At 37.9% G+C, this 20,347-nt stretch overlaps 1 protein-coding gene across 10 annotated transcripts in view; it reads left to right on the top strand.

Annotated features, from left to right (window-relative positions):
- Positions 1 to 20,347, top strand: part of MCTP2 (multiple C2 and transmembrane domain containing 2) — a 153,065-nt gene that overhangs the window by 86,610 nt on the left and 46,108 nt on the right. For all 10 annotated transcript variants that reach the window (XM_035336133.1, XM_035336131.1, XM_035336135.1 and 7 more), the window contains 6 exons: positions 1,440 to 1,626; positions 2,549 to 2,642; positions 6,709 to 6,811; positions 9,149 to 9,251; positions 18,557 to 18,658; positions 19,652 to 19,726. In XM_035336133.1, coding sequence (XP_035192024.1) covers positions 1,440 to 1,626; positions 2,549 to 2,642; positions 6,709 to 6,811; positions 9,149 to 9,251; positions 18,557 to 18,658; positions 19,652 to 19,726 — 664 coding nt within the window. The remainder of the gene's footprint in view (positions 1 to 1,439; positions 1,627 to 2,548; positions 2,643 to 6,708; positions 6,812 to 9,148; positions 9,252 to 18,556; positions 18,659 to 19,651; positions 19,727 to 20,347) is intronic.

Here is a 20,347-nt window from a genome sequence, read left to right on the forward strand (position 1 = left end):
CTGGTCAGAAGCAGCTTACACAAAGAGCTGGGTTTTAATACGCAGAACTCCTGGATGACTTACAAACTCATCAGAGCAATGACTTTTGCTTCATAACATAGCTTGTTGGGTTTTAAGGCTGAAATGTTTTGGGATTTTTTTTTTTTTCACCCCCCTTAGCATTCACAGAAAATAGGCTGTTAAGAAGCGGAAAGCATGCAATTTATAGCAGATGGGTATAAACTGCTCCAGCTCTACTACTGGAATGGGATCAATCAGGAACACTACATGCACCATTTACCCAGAAGAAACCCACCTGGGGGAACCCTGTGGAATTTTAGCCTATTAAGACAACACCTTAACAAGTTTAGTTTAAATAAAAACTTGTCGGCAGGCATTAAGCGGAGCGAAAACTCTCTCTCTCCATCATCCACTTGCCGTCCCTTTGAGAAATGTGACTCCGCTTGCACTGTGGCAACAAAGCTTCTCCTTCCTTCTTTTTTTTTTTTTTTTTTTTTCTTTTCATCTGTAACTTTTGTTCAGCTCGTTCTTAAAAGCCAAGCCCCACAGAGGTTCAAAAAAGTTCCACTCCATTTACTGGACTTCTAAATAGAAGGCATTTAGCCGAGCAAAGTGATTAGACTTTCTGTGGCATTTAACCGCTCCCTTCACATATAACTGGTTGTCTGCTGATCTCTCCTTTAGCCCATCCTTATCTTTGATTAATTTCTCTTCATATATATATATATATATATATATATATATATACTTATATATTTATTTTTTTTTTTTTTTTTTCAGTATCAGGCTAATGATGCATGCTGTGTGCTAGGGGTGGGTGGGGGGGACGACTTTTAAGATCATCCTTCCCTTTGGGAAATATAACAGTACACTGAATACGTAGCTCTAGTAAGGCTTGTAAAAGAGATTGGGGCATACAGTATAATGTAGCATAAAATGGAGTATGTGACTTTAAAGAAACTAATCTATTTTAGGCTAATGTTTTAAATTTTGTGTTTGCCCCTTTTCTTTTCCCCCAGGTGAAATAAAATTGCATTTTGAATCCATCACAAAGCACTAGGGTATTTTAGAGGGGAAGTGAGGCAGACCAGAGTTAAGTTTTCCTACTGTACAGCTAGCAGACCAAACCCTTTACCTCAGCTTTACCACTAGGTGAACCAGAAAGCAAAACTGACAGTAAATACAATGGAAACTGGCTGATTTGTTTCCCATGTCTAATTTCAAGGTTGTTTTTTTTTGCATTCTTTTGATCTTGAACAAGCAATTCAAATTTTATATACACACATCAATAGTTAAAATGCGGCTTAGCACCACAAAGATTTTAATGCCTGTTTGCTACTGAAATCGATATTAAATATTTTTTAAAAAATATATTTATTTTTTTTTTCCCGTCTTCTCTTACTCATTAACCCATATAATAACTCATAATGTTGTTCTAGGTGCAAAGTTGATATTACTGCCCTGCCAATAAAGCAGACCAATTGCTTAGAGCTGCCTCTGGAAAAACATCCGGGGTCCCTGCTAATGCTGATTGCTGTTGCTCCATGTACGGGAGTGTCCATCTCCGATCTCTGTGTCTGCCCTTTGGGAGACCCCAGTGAAAGGAAACAGATTTCACAGCGCTACGTGAGTTTGCTGTTTTTTTCCTTTTTTTTTTTTTTTTTTTTTTCCCTTTATACTTGAAAGTAGTCAAAACTGCAGCCAAAAAAGAAAGAGAGGGGGGGAAATAGTCCAGTCATAATAACATATCTCCTACCAGAGAAAACTATTACATGGAGTAGTTATTATGTTTAGAATGACAAGGAGATTGGCAGGGCAGATAGACTTGAGCAATTTGGCTGCTTGTATTTGTTGAGTTTTAAGCTAAAACTTTCCTTTGAAAACTTGAATTGTAAAAACTCGCATTGTATTAAGATATTATCATGGGGAATGAGAGACTAAATACCATGAAGAGAGAAGAGCAATTAGCTTTCTTTTCTCTTTTGGGATGTTACGTTCTGGACTTCAAACTTTTGGAGGATTGGCATATGATGGCTTCCATACTTCAAACCTATAATGTTAAGCAAGAAGGAAGAAACCTGTCTCTCTATAAAATGGGCTGTCAGATTGAAGTATGATGAATTTAATCAAGTTGCTAATACTTTTGAGAACTCCTGATTGAGTGTGCTACCTTCCCAATCTCTACTAGTTCTTCAGATCTAGCTATGTCCATTTTTTTTTTTTTTTAATGGACAGATAATAGAATCATAGAATATCCTGAGTTGGAAGGGACCCATAAGGATCATTGAGTCCAACTCCATGATACTTCCATAAATAAGCAGGGCTCATTCCAATCTCCATTACAAAATTAATGTATAATTTAAGTGAACTGAGAATCTCCTTAGGAGATGCTGTCTTAGGCTGTCATGAAACACAGGGTTATTCTGCAGTGAGAAATGCTGTAGAAATATCAATAAGTATAAAAATGCAAGTTTCTCAATAGTTCATCAATTTGTTTCTTACTGAATTAAAAATATACATCCTAAACTAAATGCTTTCTTATTAACAGTGTATAAGGAACTCCTTTCGGGACATAAAGGACGTGGGCTTCTTACAGGTGAAAGTGTTAAAGGCAGTTGACCTGCTGGCAGCAGATTTTGCAGGTATTCCATTTCTGTTTTTCAGCATATGATGCAATAATGTGTTCTGAGTGTTATTCACACTTTGTGCAGTACTGTAAGTTAAATGTAGGAAAGTAAATTTTCTGATCACTTCTCTGTAGTGCGAAACCCACCCCAAGAAACTGGGATACCAAATGATTTTGACTTTCACTCCCCAAATATGCAGGAAAGGTCCACTGGTTGGAGTTCTGGTTCCCCTTTAGATCTGATCGACGTGGCCAGTAACTTAGGATGTCCTGATCAAATTTGTATTACACCGTGGCTCACCTGTATACCTACTTTCTGAAATACGAAATGAGATAGTTGGAACAGAAGTAAATGGTCCTCTGAATATGCTATGGGATTTGATTTGCTTCCTGTAAGCCTTATTGGAGAAGTGCAGCAAGTTTCAGGCTGCCTGTATTTACACCGAAGGAGATGTATATCAAATGCTGCCATCTGTTTTCTACTGCTTGTTCAAGGAGACTTGGTGGCTGGTGGGCACAGCATGTCACCAGCTTGTGTATGCTGCAGTAGGAATTATATGGTGTCAAATGAAACAAAAATGCATTTAGCCCTTACAACAGGAAAAGGAAAGCTTGATACAGGTTGTCAAGTCCAGCTCTAGAAAAGCTGCCTGTGTGAGCATGAACTTTTTCTCTGATTTTATCTGTGACAACTGTGATATGGGAAATGCCCATGTTGCATTTGTCACTTTTGTATTTTCAAATGACAATATATAAACTAAGTGACTATATAAAGTGATGGTGCCTGCACAGGAGCATCTTCACATTTTGTTGGGTGTCTTGTGAGTTTATGAATAAAGGGAAGAATTTTGGGGGCATCTGACACAATGCTGAGTGTGTGGGTTTGGGTGGCACTGCAGGCAGTCCCCTGGGGGGCTAGAGGGGGGGATAAAGAAAGATCCCTATTAATGGGGAAGAGTGTGATGGTTTCTCCTAGAGCTTGTCTGAAGCTTCGAATTGGAATGATCTTCACAGCTTTTACTCCAAGAAAAGGATAGATCTTCCACTGTGTTTTACCTCACATTGTGCCTAGTCCTGACAGCAATGGACACTAACACCATTTAAAAATACAATTTTATATCGTTTCTCTGGGGAAGAGATAGAGAATTGTTATTTCTCTGTAGCAACTGTCTGATATTATTATTTTTATCATCTTCTCCAGGATTCTGGAGACCTTTTAATTCCCCTCTGTATTTTGCAGCATCATATAATTCACAGACACAACATTGTGTGTTGTGTATTTGCTGACATAGTCTTTTTTTTTTTTTTTTTTTTTTAAGATAACTTGTTGTAAAAGGCAGTGAAGATGCTAGAGAGAAAATGCTCTGGTATTTATGCAGACAGTGTAACATAAGAGAACATTGCTCCTATAATAAGGACCAAAGGATAAAACCCAACATTAACCATGATACTATTTCAGTTTGAATTCACTGCTTAACCCTGTATAGGAAGAAAAGGTTACTGCAGATACTAGTATTTTAAAAAACTGAAGAACTTGGTTTGAAAACAAAAATAACCCTGCCAAGTAAAGGTAGCTTGTACAGATGTTGTACCACAGCAAAGCAGAACTTTTGTCAAATCACAAGACTAGGGATATCTAGAAATAGGTGCATTTGTAATCCAGACAGTGTTGAGTGAAAGAATTGAGCCTGGGAGGTTATGTACCCTTTGGAAAACTTCACTGATGCTAATGCAGTTGCATCAGTCGATGGATTTGGCCCCCTTTTCCTCAGTACTTAAGCAGGAACATGTGGGTGGATAATGAACATTGGAAGACACACACAGGTTCTTGATTCTGCAATTCAAAGACTTTTCATACAGAGTATGTGACACACATTCCTTGTGCATAGCAGAGAATGAAATTCTGCTTAAGTAAAAGGTTACTCAGTCTGTCATTATATTCAAAATAACCCAGGCTTTGAGCCTGATTCATGAAGCAAATGACAAATTGTTTTTCAATGGCAGTGCTGAAAATATCCTAGTATTATGCTGTAATAGACCCACCAAATTGCAAAAGGATGCAGCCATTTTAGGTAAAAATAGCATAATTTCTGATCGTGAAATGAGAGACATAAAGATTAATTATCTGTTCTGAGCCATTCATAAATGATTAGTGCAGCAATTATGGGTTTCCATAATAGAGCCCTCCTAGAGCAGTGCCATATTTCCTGCATTGCCAGGGAGACTGCTCAGATTTATTGTTATTGATAAAAGTAAATTCAAAGTCCAGCTAAAATTCTGATAAAGGAATAATTGTGGAGACGATAGGAGGTGTGAAGATTTCCAAGGGTTAATAGGGGAGCCATTTGAGCAGGTGGTGTTCCCTCCTTGTCCTGTCCCACAGCAGTCACATGTCTAGGGTACATAAACTGCAGACCAGTCAACTCACCAGAAGTGTTATTCTACCTTACAGCCTATTACTTGCTCCTATAATAAATATTGGATTTTGGTGCGATTGGGATTTCTGTTGTTAGTTGATACATATTGGCACTACAGATTTTAATTGCAAGTTCTTATCCTGCTATTATAATACCTATCAGAAAACATCACAGTTTCTGCTTTGATTCTGAACAGTGATTCTGAAAATCCATGCTGTTCCATGCAGATATATCAGATATGTAGAAGCTCTTCAGCCACGGCTAGCCCAGGCTGAGCCTTCCATACTTTTATATTCCTAGATAATAGTTTTGTTGACATGAAAATGACTTTTTCTGCTTTGTTGGATGTTTTCTATGTACGCATGAGAGTTCTTCTCAAACACTGCATTTGCTCACTGACCAAAAAATAGCATTCAGAATACCAAATTATACAGTGGGATTGTTTTTGGCATATACCAGTTTGCATTTCAAGCAGTTTCTCTGAAGGGCTGCTTACTGGGGAATGGGCATGTAAGCTGAAAAGGAGAAAAATAGATTCTAGTAATATACATGGTTTTTAAATTTTACCAATATTGACTAGTTAATACCCACTGTTTACATACTAAAATGATTCAATTTTATTTTATAAATTTCTTATTATGGTAAGGACCTTAAAATCTCTGCATTAATAATACCAAAACTAATGATTAAGAAAAAGAAAGCTTTTGCTTAATTATTATTATTATTATTATTATTTTGTCTGATGTCTAAATCCTTGCATTGCTGACGTGCTTTGCTGCATGCATAAAAGTAAGGCTGGAGTGTGTGTGTGTCAGAGTTGTGCATGAACACTGAAGTTGAGATTAAATCAGATATTGAGCTAGACACACTGATAAAAGGAACTACTGAGCTGTGTTAAGTTGTGAAAGCTACAAATTCATGTAATGTAAGCTATCAAAAATAAAATAAAATAAAATAAAAAAATTAGCAAACATGTCTTCATCATAACCGGTTCCATGCTAGCATTCTCCTTTTGAGAGGAAGTTTGTTTTGGTTTTGTTTTTGGTTTGTTTGAAATATACTACCTGGTTCACACCTGAATTCTCCAGTTGGATCTTCAGTTGTTGCTGAGTTTTGTTTAAGCTGTGACCCTACGTAGGGTATACATATCTTCAAGGACTTGCTCACGTTGAACTGACTGAAGAAATGCTGCTGATGCAGACATAACACTGTGCTTCTTTTCTCATGGTGTGAGTACGTACTCCTCTATCCAACTGGAGAAGACCACAAACTCTAAGCAGAGGATAAAACAATTGTAACTCAAGCCCTGGCACTTACCTGGGTGAGGACGTACAGACACAGTGCTGCTTTCATATTGTTGTCTGAGTAGTTGTCAATGAGAGCAGATTTTTCTTGCTATAAAGATTTAGAGATTATTCACTATAAGCTTCATATTTCAAGTATTTGAGTGAAGCCACATGAATGAATTATAAGGTAAGTGTTACTGTTTCCAGAACTGATGATGCATTGGTGCTATTGTTTTGTAAGTCATTCCAACAGTAGGCGACAATTTCCTATTGTTGTAATGGGTCTTATTTTTATTTGGTCAGTCACTTCCACAGCCATACTGCAAAGAAAGATCTGGTCCACTTTTATTTTTTTAATTTCACTGTGATCTTTCCTTAGGTAAAAGTGATCCTTTCTGTGTATTGGAGCTGGGAAATGACAGTCTTCAAACACACACTGTTTACAAGAACCTCAACCCAGAGTGGAACAAAGTTTTCACATTGTAAGTGGATTGCTTTTGAAAACATGCTGAAATGCCAGTTAGCAACTTATCTATAAAAGCTATTGACTTTGGAAAAATACAAAGGTCAAGTTTAAGATATGTCATTTTTTCATAGTAAGAAGAGGATTTTGGAGAAATATCAAATATAACTCAATTAAAGCATTTGCCTTTTACTAGTTCTTGCATGGAGTTTATTAATAGAAATCATTAAACGAAGAATTACTGTGGTATTTATAGGAAGAATCATGACTAGACATAATGGAGTCATATCTGGATCTAAGAGATAATATAACAGAAAGTGGAGACCAGATACTCACGCCTACGTTTTCCATAATTTAAAATAAAATGTTTCACTGAACCATGGTAGAATACCTAATTTAATTTGTAAGCAAGCAGAAAATTAGAGCTCACGTTGTTCCTGTTATATCTTACGAATTTAAACTAGTCAAAAATTGTTTAACCTAAATAAGAAGCTTGGATTTTAAAGATAATTAAAGTGTGCATTTTTTGGGGTGACTTCATTAGTAACAAAAAGTGATAGTCATTGGCAGTGAAATTTTTTATCATCTTTTTTTTGCTGACAAAGGTTTTTGTGAATAACTGAGTGGGAGAAATGTCTCCAAGATTATAGTAGTCTGTGGAAACGAAGGCAAATGTGAGGGCTAGCAATTGAGCATTTATGATATTTACACCTGTCCTTTGAAAGAACAGTTTGAGAATCACAGACTTGCAAAAACAACATTCCAAAACACTTAGCTGAATGTGAACGCAATAAAAAGTATCTGATCCCTTTGATAGAAGTACTTTGCTGGATTTCTGTTTAATTCATGCATGCAGCTGAATGCATGTCTCTTGGAGTCCTTTCTTTCTCTGTTCTCAAGAAGCTTCCACTCATCATTGTTTATTCTGAGATTGTGCCAACAGATGAGTCTTTTTGGATGTTCAGCCAACAAAATAAACCTATTAAGAATCCAAAATAATTTTTTAAGAAACGATTTGTTTCTGTATTTCCTGAGGGTCCCAGAAATGTCAGCTGTGGATTATCACTAACTTTCTTACTGCTGTTGCATAGCTACTCTAAGCACTAAATCCACAAAGGCAGGCAGGCGCTCACATCCCTCTTCAGATTTTGGGCTTTTTTACTTTAATTGAGATCAAACGCCTTAGAAGCTGTTGACGACTTAGATTTCTTTTGGAGCAGAGTGGATTTTTCTGAATCCATTTCAGCTGGAGAGTTCAGTACCACAAGAGAGCCCTTCCCACCGTATTTAGATTTTCTGCAACGCACTTACCTGTATGACACATTTTAAAAAAATATTTTATATCACTGGTAGCTATATTGTGTGGAAGATTGTAATGGCTTGTGGAGTAATGTGGACAGTTGCTGAAGTGAGAGGTTTTGATGCATTTTAAAGACAGCATCTTGTAAACAGTATGTATCATGGTAGTTTTGCCACCAGTGGGTCATGTTGAAGACCATGCTGTGGCTGCTAGCTGGTGGGACAACCAGGTGGCTTTTAGGTCCTGACTCGGCTTCACGAGTAGCCACAACCTGGTGTCGTAAGCACAGGGCCCAGGAGTAAAACTGCTCTGAAACAGCTTTCTGGGTAGAACGGCTGCACTCAGTTAAATAACTGACACACTCTATACCACATGCCTTTTTCTTTAATTCTAGCACATGGGAAAAGGAAAAGAGGAGATAATGAATGCATCTCATAAGTCATCTCTGGTTACCCAGGCTTTTCCAGGCACGCATATAACTTTTCTCAAATGAGACTCTGATTTATTAACAGTCTGATAAGTGCTCAGGATTGAGTGCCTACTGCAACACTGGTCAAGTGTTTGCACTGAACTGAACACAAGTATTGTACATTTGGCCTTTAATTAAGGTTGTTAGTTTTTTTTAAGTAATTGGTTTTGCTACTATGTTAAAAGGAAAATAATAGCTCAAGTCAAATGAAATTATGTAAGATTTGTTTCATGGATTATTTTTCTTGTATATTTACTGTCCTGAAGCTTAATTTTGAACTCAGCCCTGGACGTCTTGGTGACCAGCTTTCTCTGAGAGCGGAGTTCTACACTCATAAAATCTACATCAATGCACAGCAAATGTCACTGGTAGTTGTTATTTTCTTCACCTAGTTATGTGACTACAACAGAGGGGAAAGCTTGGGGAATACCCATCATTTGATTCAATTTTTTGGAATTTAATTAAATGCTAGTTTTATACTCCAAGGTAATACAAACTTAATTAGTAAAACAGTGTTCTCAGATCTTTGTGGAGAAGACTATGCATGTATATCGAATATCATTTTTCGTCTGTGCATTTCATTACAGCCCCATTAAAGATATTCATGATGTTCTGGAAGTGACCGTATTTGATGAAGATGGAGATAAACCCCCTGATTTTCTTGGAAAAGTTGCCATCCCTTTGCTCTCTGTAAGTTACCTTTGCCATGTATATCACTCAAATATTGTGAGCAAGTTGCATTTCTTTTGCCCTCTGTACAAAACAATACAGGTTTTGTGATTTATATGTGCCTTAGTTGGCAATGTTTATAGTCCTCCTTAATGTAACAATCATTGCCAACCCATTTTAGCAGAAATTTGGTTGATTGGAAAGAAAATTGCTGAAGTGTCTGTACTTCATCAGTGCTATATGCTGTATAGGTCTGAAAACATAATTGAGTTGTTCTGTATGTTTCCACATCATCTTCCGAAGGTAACGTTTTATGCATGTCTTTGTTCTGTCTTGCTTCTTCTTGCTCCAAGAAAGTAATTGCACATCACAGTAGGATTGACTAGAGATAGCTGTTGTTATTGGCACAGCTGAATAAAATTACCTAAAAGGGGTGTTTTCTACTCCACAGTGCTTTTAAAGACTGGTGGCTTTTGTTCTGTAAACAAATATGTGAAGAGTGAACGCTACCATGGGAGTATAAAATCAAAACTGGAAACAAAGCAAGCTCAGGGGAAAGTGGTTGCTCTGGAGATTAAGGAGAGTTAAAGCTTTTTCAGAAATGGCCAAAAAAGGCCAAGCTAAAGAGAAGGGAACATGAAAGGGTCATTAAAAGACATTAATAGAGCAATGGGGAAAAGCAGCTTTGTGCTTGGTAAGACTGATTTAATTTGGAACAAGGCTGGTCATAATAGAGTAAGTAAACCAGATCAAGAGGATGTAAACAAGTCTCTGTGTGTATTTGCAGTGTCACAGAAGATTCTGGTAAATTTTGCAGTAAAGTTTGGGAATAACTTTCTAGACTCTGGCTTTTGTTAAATCAATTAAGTGGGGCGAAAGGCCTCACGGGACCCTTGTGTTCATATCACTCCAGTTGTTGTGTAAGCACACGTTTAACCTCAAGCATGGGGTTTCCCTTGAGTTTTGAAAAAGCAGCATTTTGTAGCTGGTTTGCAATGGGGAGGAGGCGGTGTGACAGGTATTTATGCAGCGAGTACTGTGTTGAGCCCTGTATGAACATTTATGCTTGCGATGTATAACATGATGTGAGAGATGCGTGTAGTAGTGTGAACCTTTTGGTAATGCACAGTGTGATGCTGTGGGTAATAGCTCTCTTGAATAGGCAGCCGGTGAATCCTGATTGAAATTATAGAGCACAAAATTGCAGTATTGTTTAGAAGCATCCCTGTGAAAGCATATTCACCTCTGCAGAAAGACTGGTATACATCTCATATATTTAAGACAAGAGTTTTTGAGTCTTTAAGGTGGGCGGCTGCAGCAACGGCTGTATTGTGGCAACAGGTTAGTGGTGGTCCACCTTTGCAGTGTCTGGAGAAATGGGAGGTTCCTAGAGGGAAAGCAAAGTCCCATTAAATCAAAGTGGACCGTATTAACCCCTCATGGTCAGCTGAGAAATAAATGGGCACAGCTTAGGTAAGACCAATCAAGATCAGAGAGGGGAAGCTGAACTACAAGTATTTGATGTTTCCAAATAAATAATGAACTGCCCAGAAAGCTCTTGAACCATTTTAGAGAATATGATCCCAGCTTAAAGAATGCTTTATAGTGGTAAAGAAATAGGCTAATGTGCTCCAGTTTTGTTATTATTGTGTTTAAATATGTATATATCTTGTGCATGCAAGTTAAAAGTGGTGTGGCTTCTGAATCTCTTTAGGAAACTGTGTTTATTTTCATCCACCATGTGCTCTTTCCGAGCTGTTCTGGAGTCCAGAATGTGGGCACCATGGGATTTGGGGATAAGATATGCGTAAACTACAGGAGAGGCTGCAGGATAAATACCGAGCTTTTGTTGCCACAGTGCTGCACTCAGAAAGCAGTGCCAGGCAGAGCTTCTCACCCCACCAGTACACCCAGAAACCTGGGTGCTGGCCTGACTGGAGTCACTGCAGATTAATAAATATATAAATAAAATCTCTGTTTTGGGACTTTATAGAACAGCCTAAGTCTCCAACGGGGGAGAAGCCCATTCAGTGAGGTGCATATATGTGCATTTGATACGAATGTACCTGTGTTCAAGCTGCCATGTGCTCTGCAGCACTCCTCTCCGTGCCTTGCACTGCAAGGTTTTTTTTTTTTTTTTTTTTTAGGCTGGGGATATTTTAGACTGTTTATCTATTTTAGTGGCTTGAGTTGTCAATATCTCCAGTTTTAGAACAATATTAAAGTCAGTTTGGCATGAAAGATGATTTGATGTTTACAGGGAGGAAAACTCTTAACATCTTTTATTCCATTTTTGATCACTTTGTTAATTTTTCCCAAAGTCCTCATATCTCTGATGTTACTGGAAGAGAGTGGCTGGAGCAGCTGCTCTCCTGCAGATCCAGTGCTTGCCAAATGGCCTGCATGATCGGCAGCAGGCTGTGTGGGCTCACAGTGAGAAGATGTTAGATTTGGATTTTCTGTTGATTTTATAGGCATTTGTCAAGTATCCCTTAGGAAGCATGTAACAAGGCAGAGGAGGGGAGTGCATGTGTGTGGTAACGTCCAAACTCTATTCAGCATAGGTTTTTTGTCCAAAGTTTGAGACAAAAAAAATAAAATAAAAATTGTTTATGCTTTCCCTTGCCAACTGATTTTCTTCCTTCCCATCCAAACGTCTCTGCCTCCTATTTCAGTCAAATCTAGTGTAAATATATTCATCTCTGCTTCTGATTAAAAACATTTTGCACCTATTAACTTACTCTGCTCAGACAGAGAATTGAAATTTTCTAAGCTCTTTTTCTTGAAATGAGTATTTCAATGTATGTTGTGATTTTCACTATAAATTTGAAAGTATCCTTTTGAACCATTTAGATAAATATGCTGAAAGAGAGCAATAGTTAAAGACTCAAAGAAGCCTCACAAATCATACAGGTTTAATGCCTCCTAGGTAGTCAGGTGAAATATTTGGTTTGCACTAAATTCTATTTTGAAAATAGAAGTGCGTTTTCCCCCAACATCCTGATATAGTTAAAAATGCACCAGTATGAGTTGTGAGCTGTCAGCACATGAAGTAAGTTTACTTCAGGAACTGTTCATGGATGACTACATTTTCTTAATGAAAAATAGCCTTGAATAGAATATATGTTGGAGGCATATGAAGAGTTTAATTTGAAGGAGAACTTTGGTTTAAATGTGTCCAGAAGTCTTGCACTGGCATTTTGCAAACATGCACAGACCTTCATCATTACATTAACAGTAAGACACAGATAATAGTAATGCACAAAAATTCTTGGATGGTGACATTAGGTTCATGCTTTCCATTCACCCCTTGACTGTGATCTAGGTTTGTGGCATGCAAAAAGTAAGAAATGTAAAAAGAGTAGGCAACACGAGAAAAGCTTTAAAGTGTCAGGTGACAAATAAAACTTAACATTCTTTTGATAGGCATGATGAAGCAATATTGGATGACTGCAGGATTTGCTTTGGTTCTCATGCCGCTCTATTAATATGTGCTGTAGACACATTGATTTTGATAGCATTACACTGAATTTGGAATTTTCTCTATTTGCAGATAGGTGGAGGACAGAGAGACAGAGAAATAGTGATTTGCCTTTTGCTATTTCAGGAAGATTAAATACAAATACAGGGCTTGCATCTTACTTTTCCATGTTAACCAATCTATTGCGCCTTTTTTTTTTTTTTTTTTTTTTTTTAAATCCTGTTGCTTTTCTTTGTCAAACTACTCTATTCTTTTAAAGCATGTATAAGCGACTTCATCTCAAATACTGTTCACAGCTCCAAATAGACACATTCACAGAAGTGGCTTTTGCACTGGGAAAAAAAAATAAAAATATTGCTACCAGGATATTCAACAAAATGTAGCACTGTCTTGCCAAAGGTGACCTGTAAAGTCAGGCTTGCCTAAGTTTTGGGGGCTACAAGAGAGGTTGCTTTCTTAGAAACTGGACAATGAGAGGGAAGACCACATACGCCACTGAACAGAGCAGCCCTTTGTGTTAGAAATTGAAGGTGATGTGGGAAATGGGAAGTAAGGCAAAAACTTCATTGCTTCAAGAAAGGAGTTTGGTAGGTTTAGAGATCTTGTAGGTTTTAGGGGTCTTGAACTAATTATCAAATAATTATCCTTTCCATCTCTGTGTTCATTTGTGCTCTAGATTTTAATGAAAGCAACTGTGTTTCCCTTTTTTAAGACCCTGTCTTTTTTTGTTTTACTTCTGGAAGCTCCTGTCTCCTAGAAAGCTCCAAGTTAGTGGAGGCATGGAAGCTTACGTGCTTCAATAATTCTGAAAGCAGGGCATATCACATATCTTTATGTAGAAAGAAACTCACCTTTGAGTGAAGAGTTGTATTGCAGACTGGAATGTTTTTTATCTGCTGAGTTATCAGCTCAGATTAGACTTCAGCTGCACCCTTTTTTCAGCAAACAGGAAGAGGTCTCTGAAATGTTTTCAAGTGCTGAGCAAGGTCGGCAGCCAACGATACAGTGAAAACAACTAGCATGACTTTTGCAAGCTAAATTATCTAAAACATGGCCTGGATTCAGAGAACAGGCACCTGCCAATTGTGATTACTTAGCACTTGACCATAAACGTACGGCCTTTTGCAGGAGAAAGCTTTAGAGTTTGAGAGAACCATGAAAATGCTGCACTTATGTCACACAGGTAGCTGTGGAGGGAGTTGTCTGTTCTGATTTTTACCCCTCTGATGGACCAGAAATTTTAGAATGCTGGTAAAAATAAAACAAAATCTCTTACAGAGAAAAGGACACCATATTTCTGGAACGAACTATTCTGCTTTGACCATGCACTTCTCATTGAAAATTGTATTGACAGGGGAATGTCTTTTTTGAGTACCACTTGAGATCTTGGCCTCAGTGGCTTGTGCTCCTGAGGCTTTCAACATCTCTTCACACTGCCTGAAAGCCTGTGGCTGCCTGCTTTCAAGCAGTCAGCTCCATACATGTTTAGTCTTTGGACATCAACCCTATGCCAAGATTCCACATTTCCATTTTACTTTGGATCCCACAGAAGGTTATTAAAAGTGAAATGTTTGGAGCAAAGAGTTTGGGATGAATGAATGGGCATTTCGTATAAAATCTAATCAACATACATTACAAGCCTAAGGAGAAACAAAAAACTCTTTCTTCATGTCCAGGTGGATCAAATATGTGCTTTGCTTTCATCTTTTCCTGGGGAAATATGTCCTTTGATAAGAGTAGGTGTGTGTCTATTACAAGACAGCTTTATGTTATTCAGGGCGAATGGTATGACATTGTGCATCTGCAATGAGCTCAAGCAGGAATATCAGGGGTCCCAAATGCTTCAGATGAATTACCCTTGGAGAGTAGCCATTACCCTTTCCACACGTCACGGGTGTTGATGTACAGAGGTTTAACCCAGCATTGTTCTGTCAGGTCATCAATATATGACACTGAATCTGCATCAAAGCTGGATACAGAGTGAAGTTTTCTTAAAATCAATGTAAAAAAAAAAGGCACTAAACCATATTTCTTTGAGACAAGAGCAATGAAAAAACACCCTTTGCTGCGTAAGGGTCCTGTCTTCTCAGTGTTTTGTGTCATATCAATCTCAGCTTTCGCTATTTCATTAAAATTCCCAAGCGGTCAGAAGGTTGTTGCTTAATAGATTTAGCATTGGCTGGCTACATCAATACTGTGTTTAGTCACATTTGTTTTACTGGGGACATCTGTGGGAAGAGTTTAGCAAATATATTCATTCACTTGAAAGGAACCCGGTGCACTTTGGGCCTTGACTGTGCTGCAGTCTCATGCACCTGAACGTTTCCTTCCAGCTGGAAGAAGGCAAGGCAAGTTGAAGCATTGCCAGAGGTAGACTCTGTCTGAAGTGCACAAAGAATTTAGCTTTTCTTCCAGCTGATGATTTCCTTTGCATGGTCCTGTATGGAGAAGGGACTATGATACAGAAGAAAGTGTGAATTGCTCTGTTAAAAGATTGATATTTTATCTTTCTGAGTGCTTCAGAACATGGAAATGCCCCAAATATCAGAAATGCCCATGGGATAAAAATGGTCTTGGTGGTTGATTGAGCCCCGGTATGTTGTATGCTATTAATAACCTCTCAACGCAGTCATCAGTATTCCATTAGGTTATATATATAATATATATACATAAAATCATTAATAATGAATTATATTGATAATGTTTCTTCAAGGATCTATCCTGTAGGTATTTTCACTTTTAATTTCAATATTCTTTGCATTCCATTGTTTATCTTTTTAGATAAGTATAGCTAAATATTCACAGTAAAGGTAACTTATTTTAGACACAGCTATTGGGACTATTTGTTGAGCGAAGTGTGAGTGAGATCAGTTATGTAGTGAAAGATGTTTGGGTGATAGAAGAAATTTGATCTTTCTGAATTTAGGTTCACTCTAGGACCCTAGCCCAAGCTGCAACATTTGCTCACCTTTTCCACAGCTGGAGAGAACATTTAAGCAGTCTTTGCAAATAGCAGATACAGGGGAAAAATACCCAGAGAGGAGAAAGAAATGGATCCAAAATGAAATTAATATGACTGTCTGCCTCTTGAGATAGAGGGAAATGTTGAACAGAATCTGAACTCTGGACTAAGAACAGAATACAATGAAAATGTAGTATATTAAAAGCTATTGTGGATATTTTCTTCTGGGCACAGATGAGACATGCCACCAATCTAATCTTTATGCAGTCATGGATGTTAGTATTACCCTACACCTTTTGCTGAACCACACTGGCTTAGCACATTGCCAAAACTCTGAGAGAGACTTTTGTTTGACTTTTTTCAAGGATTTTTCTTTTTGTCCAAATGAAAATGCAGTGGAGAAATGCCATGAGAAAGAAACAAAGAAATGTTTTTCTCGTGCTTTTTTTTTTTTTTTTTTTTTTTTTTAAATCCTGAAGGTCAAAAGCTAGGAGATCTGTATGAATGTTTAGTCTTAGACTTATAATTGCACATCTTTTACTAGACAAGTCAAACATTTAGAAATAAGGATGCCAAATGGAGCTGACTGCAGAAATGGATCTGCACTGCAATATTTTCTGCCCTGTCCAATTTCAAAATAGCAGCAACAATAAAGATACTATTTAAAAAAGTTTTCCAAGCAAATGCCCATTTTCAAAGAATGATGGAGATGGAAATTTTGTTGCTGATTTGAAAGATACTGTATAAACACACTTATAGACACACCCAAAATGTTTGATTCAGCTCCAGTTGTGCAAGTGAAAAATACCCAAAGTCAGAAGCATTTTTTGAGTGCAGAATGCTGTGATGCTAGACCACCTCAGTAGTGACAGCCTTGCCTTTTTTTTTTTTTTTTTTTTTTTTTTTTTTTTTTTCCCCGGTGAATTTAGCTTAATGTGAGATGTCTTTCCTGGCTGGCTATGCTCTTGAAAGATGTAGGTAAAAAATATATTCAGATTAAAACCTGATCTTAACACCAAAGTATGAAAGGATTTCATTGCAAGGATGAAAACTTGTGAGAAATGTTTGTAACCAAAACACACAGAAATTCAGTCACCAAATTCGTACGTATGGAGAATCTAGAACTATGATATTATGATATGTGCCTGGACCCTTGCATCTCTGCAGAAACACTGCTGGGTGGTGTACAACTCACAATCTAAACCTGCTGCTGGTGGCATCCCCTTGGACGAAAGGGATAATGACCTCCAGCCAAGTTCATTTGGCTCTATATCTCCAACATCAGTAAATCCAATTTTCTTTTCCTTTTTTTTTTTTTAAAAAAAAATAAATATTTTTGCTCTTGCTCGGGGTAGGGATGGGGGAATTGTTGAAGTAGAAAAGTAGAATCCTTTCTGATAGGCAGACTATTTTATGTCGTAGTTTGTCTGAGAACCCTCTGATGTCTGTCTATCCTAAAAATGGGGCTAGGCACTTCAGCATATTTGCTGCTTTGAGACTGCAGGTTATCTGAATAATCTTTTGCCTGCTACTTTCTTGGCAGCATCCTTTGCCTCCAACCCTTTTTGTTCTCTTGCAGTGAAAGCAGAGGAGATTCATGATCAGTTTAGTACAATGCCTGTTATTATTGCTATTATTAAATAGACCTTGCAAATGGCTGGGCAACTCCCAGAATCCAGTTTAGCAAAGCTTTGGATGAGAACACGGTAAAAGCTGGAGTTCCTGTTTGGACACCGCTGAGGATGCAAACTTGGTCTTTATGAGAGCCCTCTTCCCTTTCAACCCTTAGCCAGGAAAGCCATCTATGCTTTGACTAGCTAATTGGTACAGAAAGGGTGGAGCAACATTGGGAAGGAAAGTGACCTTTCCCTTGTCATGTGAAATCACTTGGTTCCCATTATAGCTTTTTTTTCCTTACTCATTTCTGCCATGGTTTATATGAGTACCTCTTCTAAATGCCAGAGCAGCAATAGCCGTTTTAAATATGGTTGCAATTTCATGCCCCCAAATTTCCTCTGTTATCTTTAATCTTTGATCATTACAGTCCCTGAATGTAGCTTTTTGGTAAGCTGCAATTTTTTATGTTACTGCTGTTTAGAATTAACTGGTCTGCTTCCTAAAAAGCCAAATGTTTAATCAATACATATCCTACTGTGTATAATAAATACATTTCTGCCATCACTTTTTGAAGAGAGAGTGCTTTTGATTTGAGCCAAATAGTTTACAAAATGGTTAGGGAGTTTTTTTGGTGTTGTTGTTGTTTTTATAGACATTTAATGCGATAGGGCCAACCGGCAGATTAGACCAAATTGTATTCAAATCCGGGAGTGGGGTGGGGGAGAAGTCTTTTACATGAATTTGTTAATTTTGAACATTTGTTACATAAACATTCACTCCACTTAAGCTGATTAATTTCTTTGGATTATGTTTGTTTCCTGGGTAATAATTTGACAACCTTGCAATAAACTAAGCATTAAGAAGCGGGTTCATGTACTGGAGCGTGCAGTAGGTAGGCAAGTTGTTGTTGTGGCTCTTTCTGAACTTTGGAAGAAAAAATCCATTTTCAACCTGTAATAACGGAGGCTGATTACTTCCCATCAACTCACTGGCTTCCAGGGCAGAATTTTCAAACTGGTTATTGCGTGCGCTTCTCTACTATAAAGTACAAGGTCTGTAAATTAAAGTTGGACCATAAGAGATTTAATCTGCAATTTTATAGGTCTCTAATCCAATGGTCATTTTGTATTTCAGGCTCTGAGTATATTATCAGGGTTTGGGGAGGATTTTTGTGCTTGAGTGTTTTTCTCTTTTTTAGTAGTGTCTTTTAAAATTGTGAATTACAGCTGGGAAAATATTGATGCTTTTTCTCCCCCCAAACTATAGATCAGAAATGGTAAACAAAGTTGTTACACGCTGAAGAATAAAGACTTAGAACGTGCTTCAAAAGGAGTAATTTACTTGGAGCTGGATGTCCTATTTAATCCTGTAAGTTAAAATATTTTCTCTTTGCTTATCATTTGTGTAAGGAATGGGGAAATGTGTGAACCTGAGAGGGGGTAACTGATCCTTTATAACCAGCAGCCAAGCAGGAAAAGTTCAGTCGAACTGCATCGGGGTCATGGAGGGCTGTTTCATACCACGGGTGAGGACGTATTGGCACATCATAATGTGACAGCCCATCTAGGTGGATGGGACAATTCAGAGGCACTTTAGGATTTAGAGTGACCACAGGCGTCTTAGGAAGGAGGTGTCAATTACTGTGCACCAGGGCTTCATTTGCAGCAGCCAAAAAAGGGCTTAATGTTTAGATTACTATACACTACTTTTAACACCTACTTCCTCCCCAAAAAGCTGACCCACGATGTTCTCTTCCCAGGGTGTTGACAGGAAAATTAATGAGGCATATACATGCTGCACTTAGTTTTTTAGATGGCTGAGTCAGTCTCAATTGCTTTTGCCCTCCAGCCTTTACTGAATTGAATCCTATTTATTAAGGCCATTGTGGGCTGTGCTGCAGCTCTGCCTTTGCTGGCCCTGTGGTATGGTGAGGCTGGTCAACAAAAATCTGGGGAGCAGGGCTGCTGCCAGTGTTGGGCAGAGAAGTTCAAGGTCCTTACACCTACAGCGAATGTGTAGGATTTAAAATATTGATTTCAATTCCTTTGTAAGATGTCCCCTGGGTTTCTTTCACTGAGCTTCTGAATGCCCTTAAGTGAGTTCAGCCTTACCCAGTGTAACTGTTGCAGACCCCCATGGGTTGAGGATTGCATGTACATGGTGGAGTGGGCCCCTATATCAAGGGGCATCACAGGGGTACTGTTTGTGTTGTCACTGCTCTTCAGGCCACTAGATATGTGCCTGGGTTGCAGAGGGTATCACTGTGTATACCTGGCAGCTCCTCATAAATCATGCACAGGATGAAAAGAGAAAGATCCTGAAATAATGAATTTTAAAATGTGATTTTTTTTTTTTTTAAAGGTAAAAGCAAGTATTAGAACATTCAAGCCCCGAGAAAAGCGTTTCACTGAGGAGAACTGCAAGTTTTCTAAAAAGGTAAAGATTGTCTCTGGGCTAAGCTCTTGTGTTTGTTTTGGAAAGATTTGAGTTGCTGTAGCATGGTTGCAAGAACAAAACCTATTTATGCATAAAACACTGAACACATGTAAATTCTGTGTGTTTCTGTATATGTTTAAAGGCTTGTTTGTGTTAACGCAGAATTGCTTTCTGATCTAGTTTGCATCTGTAGTTTTGCTTTGTGCTTCAGAATAAGGAAAATGATTGTTGTGGATGTTGCACAGTTCACAGCACCTAAAGCAAAACATAAGCACATAAGCTATATTGCTTTCTTTGGGAAGGAGAAATCAGGTCTAAATTAGCTAATTAAAATATCCATAGGGTTCTAGAATGACGGCTATTGTCCTTTTTAAAATAAAGGTGATCGATAATAAGGCTAAAATTCTCATTTATTTCTATGGACTAATCCAAAACATAGAGAAGAGGTTCTGTGTTTGGATTAAATTCTTTCAAACCCTTCTCCTCAGACACTGCTATATTATGAAAATTGAAAGGGAGAAAAGATAGGTTTCTGTTACAGTTCTATTTAGTTCTGGCATCAAGAGTGCGCTTTTTTTTTTTTTTTTCCTCCTTCCTGAGGGATAAGGAAAATCTGGAAGG

This window comes from Oxyura jamaicensis, chromosome 10, assembly GCF_011077185.1.
Source record: "Oxyura jamaicensis isolate SHBP4307 breed ruddy duck chromosome 10, BPBGC_Ojam_1.0, whole genome shotgun sequence".
Classification (NCBI taxonomy): Eukaryota; Metazoa; Chordata; class Aves; order Anseriformes; family Anatidae; genus Oxyura; species Oxyura jamaicensis.